Source organism: Ambystoma mexicanum, chromosome 2p (genome assembly GCF_040938575.1).
Source record: "Ambystoma mexicanum isolate Mex_15411 chromosome 2p, UKY_AmexF1_1, whole genome shotgun sequence".
In the NCBI taxonomy this organism is placed as follows: Eukaryota; Metazoa; Chordata; class Amphibia; order Caudata; family Ambystomatidae; genus Ambystoma; species Ambystoma mexicanum.
Window position 1 is genome coordinate 1,099,419,499 of NC_090923.1, and position 13,496 is coordinate 1,099,432,994.

General features: G+C 51.9%; 1 protein-coding gene across 2 annotated transcripts in view; it reads left to right on the forward strand.

The window, feature by feature from the left end:
* VEGFB (vascular endothelial growth factor B) overlaps window positions 1-13,496 on the forward strand; it is a 387,557-nt gene that overhangs the window by 328,231 nt on the left and 45,830 nt on the right. For both annotated transcript variants that reach the window (XM_069645095.1, XM_069645096.1), the window contains exon 4: window positions 12,075-12,148. In XM_069645095.1, the coding sequence (XP_069501196.1) occupies window positions 12,075-12,148 (74 nt within the window). The remainder of the gene's footprint in view (window positions 1-12,074; window positions 12,149-13,496) is intronic.

The window sequence follows — 13,496 nt, forward strand, 5'->3', positions numbered from 1 at the left end:
TGTCTCCCATCTTGAACTCTGACGCAGAAGCTGCAAAGCACCCTGAAACCGATTCGACCCTGTCAAGCACTACAAACTTCTACAAGCACAGGGTACATTGTGGTTCTGTCCCCCTGGTCCTTCTCCGAAAACCCCTAGTGACATGTTATGACCCATTGCTCCCTTTGTGTTGAAACCTTTTCCTTCTTTGAAACTGTCTGCCCTCTGCATTCCTTTACATGATGGGTTGTATTTTGTAGTGTGCTAGAACTGTCTGCTTTTAGAGGTTTGATCCCCGGGTCCACGCTTAGAAACCTCTGGGTATAAAGCATGTTATAAATAACATATATCATATCATAAGGATGTTTATAATTTGTTTGTGTTTCCAATCTGTCCGGATCCCTTCTGGTGTACTAGAGGTGTGGGGCTGATTGATGGTTTAGAAACTGATATTCGTCCCTGGACCACTGGTGCCCCGGAAGTTGATTTGTCACAGTACCTTAATAAGTAGTATTTGTTGCATGCTGTGTGGGTGAGGATGTGTGTGTGGGTCTTGTTTGTAAACTTTGCTGGTGGCCTAGCAATCCACCAGTTAAGTTTGGGGCAGAAAATGTTTTGTTGTAGAGTAGTGCCAGCCATTTAGGACACCCAACAATTTTGTGTGGGTTCAGTGAACTGTGCCATTTGAGTTTGTGGTGTTGGGCACCTGGCACGATTTGGGGTTTGGTCAAACCTGTTCCCATTGAGAGTTGTAGAGGTTTGGACACCCCAGTGCTGAGTTTTCCAGAGTAGTTGAAGAGTGTTGGGCACTTCACAGGGAGGTAGGTGTGGATGCCTAGTCTTGGCGTTATTGGGTTTTGAAACCCTTCACTGTTATTGTTGAACATCCTGCACCGGTTTGGTGCTACGACATTTGTGTTTGGACGCCTGGCACCTTGGGAGGGGGATCATTCCTGCACTTTGGTTTGTGTGGGGAGTTGTTAAACCATTAATTTTTAGTTGTATATTAGTTGTATATTTGGGTGCTAAGAGGGTGGTCAAAAGGCGCGCTGTTTAGCGCACTGTCGGATTGGTTGGTTTGTGGTGTGACGGAGAAGGTTATGTTGTTGGTTAGTTGTCATTTGTGAGTTGCTTGGAGTGTTTTGGGCTGGTCCCTGTTGTTTGAGTTGGTCTGCTGTCCGGCCGACATGCGTGAACTGTGGTGTGATTTCAGGTGGGTTGGTCCTGTGGTGCTTGCACCCTGTCGGACGGTGAGGGGTTAGTTTGGTTGGAGAGATTTTTCCTTGTTTTTTGGTTGGGAAGGAAGTTGTTGCTTTTGGAAATGAAGTCCATATCTCTCTTTGTGTTTTTTGTAAAGTAGGAAGATATGTTGCAATGTGCTTCATTCCCTATGTCGTGCTGCGGGCTGCTTGGATGCCTGTGGAATGTTGATGTGTGATTTCCATTGAGTGTTCTGTGTATGTCAGTTGATAAGTTAACCTAATCTTCTTAGCTGTAACTTGTAACCGGAACACTTGTAACTGGAAACTCAGTAAAGAAGTTACTCACCCCATCTGCGGCTCCAGTGTCTTTCTTGAAGAACCCATCCATTTGAACAGTTAGACATAGTTTTGAATATTTGTGACTATAAAAACATGAGTAGTCACCCAAAATCCAGGTGAAACTCAGAGCTATCCAACACTCGACATCTGAAAGGCACACCACCCTTGGCTGGAGCTGCCTAGCTGGACACGCACCTGCAAGATGTTGCACCCACTATCACTCCACCCTGTACTTATTTGCCGGGGATTACCGGTATATCCATAGCTACACCACATGTCTTCAATCCAAGAAAAAACACGTTACGGCAGCCAGGCTACCAACTGGGCAGTGACAGATGTCAAAATAAGTACAGGCAGGCGGGGACAGTGACAGATGTCAGAATAAGTACAGGCGGGAGGGACAGGTGAGGGAATGCAGGGAGGCGGGAGGCGGGAGGCCTTCTGAAGGGGCAGAGGAGGAGTTCACTCAAGTGAGAGGAGGAGGGGGTAAGGGAGGAAGGAACGAGAGGCTAGGGAAAGAAAGAAAGAAAGAAAGAAAGAAAGAAAGAAAGAAAGAAAGAAAGAAAGAAAGAAAGAAAGAAAGAAAGAAAGAAAGAAAGAAAGAAAGCTAGCTTTTGCTGGCCTGGGAAGTTATTTTAGGGGCCGTTATAGCATTTGCATAAACAGAACAGGGCTGAGAACGGACGCAGAGGTGTGTAGCAACTTTGGCCTATCAGTGCAACCCAAAGACACACACCACCTCTGCCCCGCTCCCACCCTCTCTTCCTTACACGGTCATAACCGTCTCTTATTTCGTGCGCAACGCCCCCTGCAAGCAGGCATCGCACCTTTCACTCAAGAGGACACCCCAGTGCATTTAAAAACAGAACCATTTGTAAACTTTTCTGTTTGCTTGTTGGGGTGGGACGATCAGGCTCGGACTGCCCTATAGGGCAATAGGCCCATGGCCGAACCAAAAACACAAAATGCTGGCGTGGGCCAGTTTTTTGGGTCAAAGTGGGCCACTTTTTTGGCCAATGTAGGCCAATTTGATGCGTTCCTTCACTATGTGGCTAATAGTTTTTACCAGTGATACTGAATAAATATTCTTTAAAATGCACAATTTGCTTCACATTTCATCCACAAAAAAAAACCTTGGGTACTATTCAAACAGTCTGTCACGAAAGGAATGAATTGACATTTGCAACGGTGGGCAACTTTAGTATTGATGCCCGAGAAAATGTTATGCCACAGCCCGACACTGGGGACGATATGAGGTCCCCCTGGTAGTGTGCTTTTGTAGCCAACATTTTCCACATGTCACCTTACCCTGTTGGCTGCACACCCACATGCAGGAGCTGGCCTTTGCAACCATGCCCTGGCTGCATTGGCAAAGGCAGTGGTATACAAACTTTTTTATGTCGAGCCCCCTGAGTAGAAAAGTTGTTGGTAGGCCCCCCTCCCCAAATGCAAGGACTGCTTGTATTTTATATTAAAAGCAGTCAACTTTCTCTCTTTTTAAAAAGCCTCACCCTCAACAGTGCAATTAAATGATTTGCCCAGGACCACGCATTTTGGTTGTCCCAGCAGTGTTGCAGGATGCGCTTAGTTATGTAGACAAGACCACCCCTGTTCATTTTTACATGCTCTTCTTTAGGCCAAGCCTTCAAGTTTTAGGCCACGCCCTTAAGGCAAGCCACGCCCCCAAATGAGGCCTCCTCCCCCCTCAATTTCTTTCCCCACTTAAGCACTGCCTGCCCGACTACCAACCACTATGCTGTACACTGAGCGCGGCTCACCAATGCCCCTGTAGCCTGTGGGAAATGGGCACACTGCATTGTCTTCAATACAACGCTGGCATGCCGGCGAGTCCCCGTGGCACTGGCTGATGATTGGTAGCTGTGGCAATTTCCCTCATTCCAACCAAGGGCACTCACCACCTGATAACAACCATGGTGAATGCCGTATAAAATCCATGGTTCCCTGCAAGTCTACAAGGCCATTGAGATCAGCAGCAGCAGGAAAACGTGGATGCAAAGGGATGACTAAGGCCGGCCCAAGCTTCAAGTGCTTCGATGCCCGGGAATCGCTGCGAAATGGAGAAGACTTCCTCAAATTCAGGAAGACCCCCAAACACAAACTTTGCAAAGAAGCCTCTGGCTAATTGAAGGGATCCCCCTTCACCCCCGAGTTTGGGAATCACCGCGGATGTGGTGACCTGTAACACAATCATGTGTTTATTGATATGCTGTAAGGCCAGGACTCTAACAGTCTGACTTCGCTGGCTATGAATGAGTTTAACATGTACCTATCATTTTTCCCTCCTTAATTCCTGATGCATGGTAACCTTTTTCCTTCCTGAAATCCTCCCTCCCACATGACCCCCCCCCCCGCCTAGAAGTGACTAGTTTAGTGTTAAGTGCTTTAGAAATCATACAAAATAAATGTCTGCCCATGGGCACAATCTCCGATTGATAGAGTTTGCACTAATAGCACTAGTGGTTACTGGCATGAAGTGCCCATTCAAAGTGCTGGGGTTAAAAGTGCTTCTTACCCAGCCTGAGTCAAGGAAACAGTGCTGAGAGACTTCGTCGGGGGAGGCCCCGAAAAGTCCCCCATTTTAGTAAGTCCAGCTTTGTCCTCTTTCCAACCACTGTTTTCTCCCCCCCCCCCCCCGTTCCCCCTTAACATTAGCTTTAGCGGGCCGGATTCTGAGCTTGTGATAAAAGTAGTGTATAGAGCTGCCCCACCCCCCAGTTTCCAGCACCACCATTATGAGGTGGGTGGGAGGATTGCAGGGGGACCTGCAGGGCTTTCCAGCAGAATAAGCTGCTAAAGCCTTTCGTTGCGGGGGGGGGGGTGTGGAGGGGGGGCGGGCCAGCCTCTGCACCAGGGTCACTGCAGTATTTCCAACAAAAGTCTGCCACTTTTCTTTTTTTTGTTAATGTGTTTATTGGTTTTTGACACAGTTAACCCATTGATAGACAATGTGGTATGCATAACTCAAGAACAATATTGTGTAACTTTCCCAAACCTCCCTTCCCTCCCCCTTCCCCCTTCCAACCGAGACCACCGAAAAGTCCTCAGTCTTCTTTAGGATCTCGTGCCGGGACTGTTCGTTTTGTCCGAGGCACAGTCCTGCACCTCCGGGTGGAGTAGTGGCACCGTAAGCGCCACCCAACTGAGCAAATCAGCGCTGGAGTCGAGGCGCTGCACGTGAATCGCCGTTTCCCACGCTGCAGTCTCAGCAGCTATCCATCTCCTGAGGTCACCCCACCAAAGGGCCTCGGTCGGACCTCTGGCGCTCTTCCATTTCATAGCTATGCGCCTCTTCGCGGTGATGTAGATCAAGTCAGTGAGTCTATTCAGGGGCTTATTCTTGCTGCTTCGCTTGTATTGCCCCAATATGCAGGCTGCCGGCTCACGTATTTCTACTTCAATCCCCGCAGTCGCCATCCTCTCCTTCACCTGGGCCCAGAACCTCTGGATCGTCGGACAGCCCCAAAACATGTGGGTCATTCCTGCCCTTGGCTCGTGGCATTTTGGGCATGTCTGGGTTGTAGCGCCTTTGAACTTAGATATAGCTTCGGGCGTAAGGTAGGCCCTATTGGTGATGTACAGCTGGATGAGTTGAAGACGGGCATTCCTGGAAATCTTTCTATGGTAATGGGTTATTTTCTCCCATGCTTTGTCTTCAAATTCCAGGCCCATTTCTCTTTCCCACCTCCCTTTGCATTTTAGTTCATTCTTGGTCGAGCCCTGCAGAAGGGCCTCATATATTCTGGAGATTTCGTGGCCGCCTTCAGCAGTATCCAGTATTGACTCAACGATTTCATTTTCTATGATTTGGACGGTAGTCTCCGGCCATCTAATCTTCAGGGCCTGTGTCACTGCTCTGTGGAGCAAGAACTGGCCTGTGGGCAGGCCTGTGGATTCACTGAGGTCCGTGAATGTCATGAGTTCCTGATCGTGAACAAGGTCCCCAAGTACTGCCACCCCATAGGGTTCCCACTGGGTGCGTGTTTCTGTGTGTCCCCATGAGGATTTAGCCATGACTGCCGCAATGGGGATCTGCGGGGAGTACGGGTCTGGCGGTCCCACTGTTCTGCAGGCTCTCTTCCAGAGCTGAGTTCCAAGCTTAATCAGGTAAGGATACTGTCTTAACGCCCCCTGTTCCACAGCAGGTCTCGGAGTAGCAGTCGAGGCAGGGCGGGTTGAAGTAGTCGGGTGTCTGTAGTGGCTTCGTCTGCCATCCAATGTGTTACATGTCTCAGTTGGCTGGCCAGGTAGTACAGTTCGAAATTAGGGACTTTCAATCCCCCTTTTTCATAGGGCCTTTGGAGAGTGTCGAGCGCCACCCTGTGCCTGCCACCCTGCCACAGGAACCCTCTACAGAGTTTGTTCAGCTCCCTGAAAAAGGCGGGGGGGATGCAAAAGGGGATGTTGGTGAAGCAATGCAGTAGGCGGGGGAGTGCCACCATTTTGAGGAGACCTGCCCGCCCAGCGACAGAGAGAGGGAGCTTACCCCAAAAAACCATGGACTTAGCCAGTGCATCTTTTGCCCTGACTGTGTTGAGGATGTGTTCGGTACTCGGGTTACGGTGAATGGTAACGCCCAGGTATCTAAAGGATGTCACCTGCCACTGAAGGTTCAGGGGGGCAGGGATCTGTGCTCCTCACTATATAGCGCAGCGAGGGGGTAGAGACAAGACTTGTCTTTATTAATCTGAATGCCTGTGTGTTTGTGGAAACAATCTAAAGTCTCCAGAATGCGGGGCAGGAGGTGCTCAGGGTCATGTAGGTACAGCAGCATGTCATCTGCGTACATGGAGATAAGATGTGTCACTCCGTCCAACACAATGCCTCCGTCTCCGTATTCCTGGCGGAGATATGCAGCAATCGGTTCTGCAGCAATAATGTATAGCATGGGGGAGAGAGGGCATCCCTGCCGTGTGCCTCTGTAAAGGGGCCATTTGTCTGAGTAAGTCTTGTTAGTGCGCACCCTGGCGGTGGGGTTAGTATAGATCAATTGGGTCCATCTAAGGAAGGCGGGTCCAATCCCCATCTTAGCCATAGTGGCATATAACCATTCCCATCTCACCGAGTCGAAGGCCTTGGTGGCGTCCAGTGACGCTAGAGCGTATTTCTGGGGCCCTCGCTCGGTGCTATATATAATGTGGTGTAATCTACGCAAGTTTTCGGTAATGGAGCGCCCTGGCACGTAACCAGTTTGGTCCTGGTGAATCAGCACAGGAATCACTCTGCGTAATCTGTTAGCGAGGAGTGCCGTCAGTATTTTACTATCTACATTTAACATAGAAAGTGGCCTATATGACCCACAGTCCGTCCCATCCTTCCCGGGTTTCAGCAAGGGGATAATAACTGCCTCTCTCATGGAGTCTGGGAGCGTGCCTTGTTCATAGGCTTCGTTATATACCTGCGCTAGCAGTGGGGCAAGGGTCCCCTCGTACGTCTTATAGAATTCCCCGGGTAGGCATTCCGTGCCCGGCGCCTTCCCAGAGGGTAGTGTTCTAATTATTGCCACCACTTCCTCAGGGGTGATCGGATCATCTAGGACTTCGGCCATCTGTGTATCTAGTTTGGGTAGCCTTATGCAGTCCAGGGCATCCTCGATCCCGGAGTCGGGTGGAGGCAGGGTCGAAGAGTAAAGGTCACGATAGAACAAGGAAAAAACAGAGTTAATCTCTGCCTGGGTGTGCGCAGTAGTACCATCTGGTCTGCATACGTGGCAAATGGGGGTCCTGGGGGTTTCTCGCCTGTACAGCCACGCTAAGAGTTTCCCAGGTTTATCTCCCAGGGCATGAGTCCTTTCCGTGTGCTTAGCATAACTTAATTTCCCAAGGGTCTCCCAGTGCGACAGACAGGCTTGTCGTAGTTTGGTTATTTCCTGCAAATGTTCAGGAGTCGAGTCTGCCTCGCTCTCCAGTTCTCCCAGCTTCTTTTCCGCACCCGCCAGGGAATTTACGATGGATCTCTGGGCACCCCCCCACCGTGGCTATCATTTCCCCCCTCATAACCACCTTATATGCCTCCCATGCGGTGCTGATATATTCTACACTATCTAAATTATTTTGCCAGTATTCCTCCGTACTGTCTTGTATGTGGTCGCGGAAGGCCGCATCGAGCAGGGCCTTGGCTCTAAGTCTCCACGTGGGAACCGGGGGTCTAGGCGGGTACACCTCCCAGGTGGCCAACATGGGGGAGTGGTCAGACAATACCCTTGGTAAATAATGTGCGTCATGGAACATGGCTTGCTGCCCATGACTGACTAGAATATAGTCTAGTCTAGTGTGGACATTGTGTGGAGGGGAGAAGGAGTATTCTCGCCGCTCCGGGCCCAATTCCCTCCACAGGTCACAGAGTGAAAAGTGGCTTATCAATTTAGCTAATATTTTAGCTGGGGGGGACGGGCGTGAGTGTTTAGTGTCTGACCTATCTAAGAGGGGGTCTAGGGTGCAATTATGGTCTCCTCCCCAAATCATAATGCTGTTTGCGTGAGGGCCCAGTCTGGCATATAGGGAGTTGAAGAAAGCCGTGGCATCGTGATTGGGCGCATAAGTGCTAACCAGGCACAGGTCTCTACCCTCCACGGTGCCCTGTCCAAGGGCCATCCTGCCCTCATCGTCCGTCTTGGAACCCATTACTCTGAAGGGGACGGACGGGTCGATCCATATCAGGACCCCTCTTGCAAATGAGGAATAGGAGGAGCCAATGAGGGTTTCTTGCCACTTTTTGGCTAGCGCCTTGAGTTTTTCCCTTGTTAGGTGTGTTTCTTGCAGCATGGCGATTCCGACCTTCTGGCATCGCAAGTATGTGTGAATCCGGCGTTGCTTCACGAAGCTATTCATGTCTCTGACATTTCATGTCATAACTTTAATTCCGTCAGCCATAGGTGGCATGGTGTCCGTTACTTCTCTCCAGCCCTGAGCAAGGTCCAATTAATGGTGGATCTGTTGTGAGGTTATCCAGTGATCTCGGTGTTTGTTGAACAAAATTCCCAACATGGGTGTACACCCCCCTTTGCTCCCTCCCCTTTATTCCCTGTGTCCCGCCCCCCCCCCCATAACTGCAAACAAGTCAAACATAGAACTAGCCCAGCGAGGTCTCCCTCGTTATGACAAACCCGTTTCTGCTCCTTGGAACCGTACATTGGCTCCAGGTGCCCTACGGGAGGGTATATGTACCCAAAAAAAAAAGAACTTTCAAGGGGTTGGAGTGAACCTTGACTCGTGCGTCTCCTAGCGAAGGATCCTTTCAGCTGTATGGAATTTCAGTGCACCCACCGGTAGTGGGTGAAGAACGCGCAGTTCCCAGCAAGTTAATGGGGAGCAATCATCTAGGCTTCCATTTCCTTTCTTCAATATCCGGTACTTGTAGACCGTCCATCCAGTCCCTGGCCTGTGCAGGGGTGTCGAACAAGTGTGCTTTGTTTTTGTGCAGTACTTTAAGTTTTGCCGGGTACAGGAGCATGTAGCGCAGCCCGGCGGCTTTCAATCTGGCCTTCATGTGTATGAACTGGGCTCTGTCCATTTGAACCTGGAGGGTATAGTCGGATTAAATAGCGATTTTGGCAGAGTCATGTATTATCTGGCCGCCTGTACGGGAAAAAGCCAGGATTACTTCACGGTCCCTGTAGTTGAGAACTTTAGCTATCACAGGTCTTGGTGGGGCCCCAGGTGGTGGTTTCCTAGCGAGGGAACGATGGGCCTGTTCAATCGTGAAGCCCTGGGAGAGTTTCCCGGCGCCCACTTCCTGTAAGAGGAGGTTTTCTACGTAGGTTGTGGGGTCTGAGCCTTCGGAGCCCTCAGGCAGCCCGAGGAGGCGTATGTTATTACGTCGGGCTCTCCCCTCTGCTTCCTCTGCTCTATTTTCCAAGTTTTTGACCCTTTGTTGGAGTTCATCTACGTCCCGGAGGAGGTGTGTTTTAGATTCAGTGTTTTCCCTGACCTGTGTCTCGAGCACCTCCGTCCTGCCAGCCAGGGTTCGGACGTCCTGTCTTAGGAGGCCCAGGTCTGTAGCAACAGCATCTATCTTATGCTCCATTGTCGCCTGAAGCAGCCTGATGGCTTCCAGGATCTGGATGTTGCTGGGCTCGGTAGGCGTTGTAGTTGTGGGGTCTGAATGAGGGTCTGTGGTCCCCCCACTCGGGTCCGCGAGGCCTGTTGACTCGCTGGCTGTGTAAGTATCCCTGGTTGTCTGACGCTGTCGGGCTTGCTGTTTTTACCAGCCATCTCGGGGATGCACAGAGGTCCAGCACCGGAGGCGCCTAGAGCACAGGCGGCAGTCCGCAGATTCCCGCTGCAGAGGGGAACCTCTCACTGACACCGCAAGGCCCACCCGGCAGCGCCACCCGGGACCGAGGCGAAGATCTGTAGGTGTCTTTGTGTCCTGGGGGCACCCGGGGGTCGCCGCAGGGGGGGCAGCGGCCCAGTAATATGGGAGGGAAGGCAATGTCCGTTCAAGAGGGCAGGTGGAGGCAGCTCGCTGTTCACTGATATGGGTTGCCCAGAGGTGGTGATGCTCCGAAGTTCCGCTGTGTTGTGGTGATTGGGCACCCCCTCCAGTGGTAAATGATCCGAGGGGGCCTTCCAGCGGAGTTATTGGGCAAAGGATGAGACTTCTGTGGCGGGAGTCAGGGAGGCGCGCAATGCAAGCCCTCAGATCAGTGGATGCAGGCCTATGTTATGCAAAGCAGGTTGGCCAGTTCGTCGTGGGTGCCGCTGGGCATCCAGGTGTCTGTAGGGGCACTGCGTTCTAGGCGGGATCCCACCGGCCGCCGGGTGCAGGGTGCCAGGTAAATCCGGGCAGTGGGGGAGCGCTGATGCCTCTTGTTGCGGGGTTGTAGGGAGCGGGTGGGCAGTGCAGACTGCTAAATCATACAGTTGCGTAGGGTGGGGAGCTGCGGCTCCAGTGCCTCGAGGGAGGCCAGCCTTGCGTGGGTGCGGCGAATGGGTTCCCTTTATTTATGAAACTAAGCCTAGGGGGCTTTCCAGCAGGATTTCCTGGCGAGAGATGAGGCCCCACTTGAGCGTGGCGCACCAAGTGGCGGGGGGAACGCCCGCTTCCTGTCCTGCAGATGCCGGCTCGATTCTGCCAAGCCAGGCGGCCAGTTCACTGAGAGCGCCCCCGGGCGCCCGGATGCCTGTGGGGACACTGTACACCAGGCGAGAACCCCCCGGCCGACGGGCGCAGGCAAACCCGGGTAGCGGGGGAGTTCTGTGGCCTCAGGAGCGCTGAGGCCTCTTATCGGAGGCGCTGCAGGGAACGGGCGGGTAGTCAATCCAGGGCACAGGGTCGGGATCAAGGGCTCCGGTGGCTCTAGGGGGGCCAGCCCCGTGTTCCCACCACACCCGGAATCCCAGTTCGGGCTGGGTCAGCCCCCTTCCGCCTACCTACGCCGCGCCGGCCGGCCACGGGTCTCGCTGGCGTTCCTCCTGGCTCAGCTGGGCTCCGCTGCTCTCCCCAGGCTGGTCGCAGCTCAACGGTGGCCTCAGGGGCCCGATCGCACCTCCGCGCCGCTCCTCTCCCTCGATCCCAGCGTGGGCTATCAGCTCCGGGTCCGCCGCTTGTCTCGGCGGGCTACGTCCTCTGCAGTGCAGGCGAGCTCCGGTCCTCCAGACGTAAGAACGCGGGAGCCGCCATCTTGGCACACTCTGCTCGGCACAATTCGTCCGCCTAACAACGGCGTTCGTAGTCTTCGGTCGACTGGCAGATGGTTCGGGTGTATGTAGATGGGGTTCCGTTACAGACGGTGCCGCTTGCCGGGTTCCAAAATTAGTTAAAATTAAGTAGAAACAGCTTATAGTGGCACATCAACTCAGAGCTCACACGAGACACGTCCGCTCTACATGGCGGTTAGCCACGCCCCGAAGTCTGCCACTTTTCTTATTTACGAAAGTGTCCTGTACCCTTCTGTAAATCGGGAACGTGGTGCTGCTATCAGGGCAATGCCTTGATTAATAAAGAGAAAGTGTGCAGTGGATGTTCACAACACCTCACAGGTGCCGCATTTTAACGCATTTGTCTTCATAAGCAAAACTAGGGCTTTGGCGTGAGAATCCCCTTGTTGGGCCGTAAATCAGGCACATGCAAAATGCCAGATTGCCGCATTCTTACTTGGACAGATAATGGTGCTTTTAAGAAAAGTGTTGTTCCTCCATGGAACAACACTTTTATTTTTTCATGCACCTCAGAACCGGGCCCCTGGCCTCTCGAGAAATGATATTCATATAGCATGTTCAAGCAACGGCAGGGTGTGGGTGAAGTAGACATACTCAGGGTACCGCATTAGAGTGCCCCGCATGCCCGCTCATTGTTTGCCAATTTCCAAAACATTTACAAATCCTCAAGGGCAGTGTTGCCTTCAAATGATGTTGGTTTTTCTAATGACACCAAGTGGGTAAATGTCTGCTCCTAGAAGTCCACACAGTGCCGGCTGCAGAGTTCTGAAGACACCGTCCTCAGGCTCCTTCATCTGCTTGTGTTGTTGAAATTGCCCTTCCTTTGCAGGCCTGGCATCACATGTCATCATTGTTTCTTGTCTAACCCTCCCAGATCATGAAGACGAAGTTCCTGAACACACAGATGGTGGAAGTGCCGTTCGTGGAGCACAGTCAGTGCGAGTGCAGGTAGGACAGAGGAGCAAGGCGGGGGTGGGGGGGGGGGGTGCACAGTGGGCGGCCGGGACCAGCCTGATGAGCAAAGAGGCCCACACAGCCTTCTGCGATGCACGGTCCGCGAGACACCCGCCATGTTTTACGGCTACAGGGGAGGCGTCGTGCTCTGGGTTGGGAAAGGAGACAAAGGACATCCTCGGAACTCTTTTAGTGATGACCTTTAGAAACTCGATTAATGCCATTTTAAGCTCCTTGTGGGTCCCGTGGAATGGTCCCAATCCTTTAAGCAATACCGAGCAGTGATGGATGCAAGGTGTTGAATACGTCACTGCCCGAAGCTATGTCATTGGTTTGCGCTTCCATCCAACAGGCTTCAGATTTGCATACATCACCGTAAGTGGGTCAAGTAGGCCCAGCCGGGGTGCCACGCTTCTCGTGCCTGCTGTCCAAGCTGTGCCTCACTGATGTGGCCCAATGAGGCTGAAAGATGTTTGCCACTATGGGCCGCCCTGATAAGAAAGGACATGGTATAGCAGTTTGGGCAGGACTGCACCATTTAGTGCATACCGCATCTAGTTTGCATATATGTTTCACCTTCTGTGACGGCACAGCAAAACAAGAACAGTTGCCCAGACCAATGCCAGTGGTTATGATTGATTCAAAACCGTTTCTCCACCGTTTTGCACCAATACATTAAGGGCATAAGTGTACTTACTGATCACAGAAAACTGCTGGAAAAAGTCAGTGGGGGCCATTATGACCCTGGCTGTAGCCGTGGGGGTAAATACCTGCATGGCTGCCGCCGGTATCATTTTTTTCTCGGCACCCGCGAATGGGCATTTACCAGGTCTTTACGGCCCCGCCAGACCCAGTAATTGCCCTTTCGCGGGCGCCGGTAAAAAATGCTCCCCATTCCCAATGTCTGTGGGCAGGTGCCGTTTGGCCCACCAGGTTAGACCTGGCGGACGGGCGAGCACCCGCCCACAGAACTCGTAGTTTGCAGGTCCGGTAGCAACAGTGCCGGTAGCTTACCGACACCATTACTACCGGACCGGCAAACTTGTAATGAGGCCCACTGTCCAAGTAAGGGCTGTTCATATAGAAATGTGTAGGATATAGTGGGCTCTGTTGTATAATCACTCTACGATGAACACTCGTAGACACACTGGGATTTCTAGTAAGTTTATATATATTGGCGGTCGCCGGGTGGGTGCATCCTCCATAACTTAACAACGCCTCTGTATGATTCTGAAGCACAGGTGTTCCAGAATCCTACAGTGTGTCGTAGCAATGACATAACAATTAAAGTACGTATAACACATTATAAGATCTCCCCCTCCACCCTCCTTACAGAAACAAG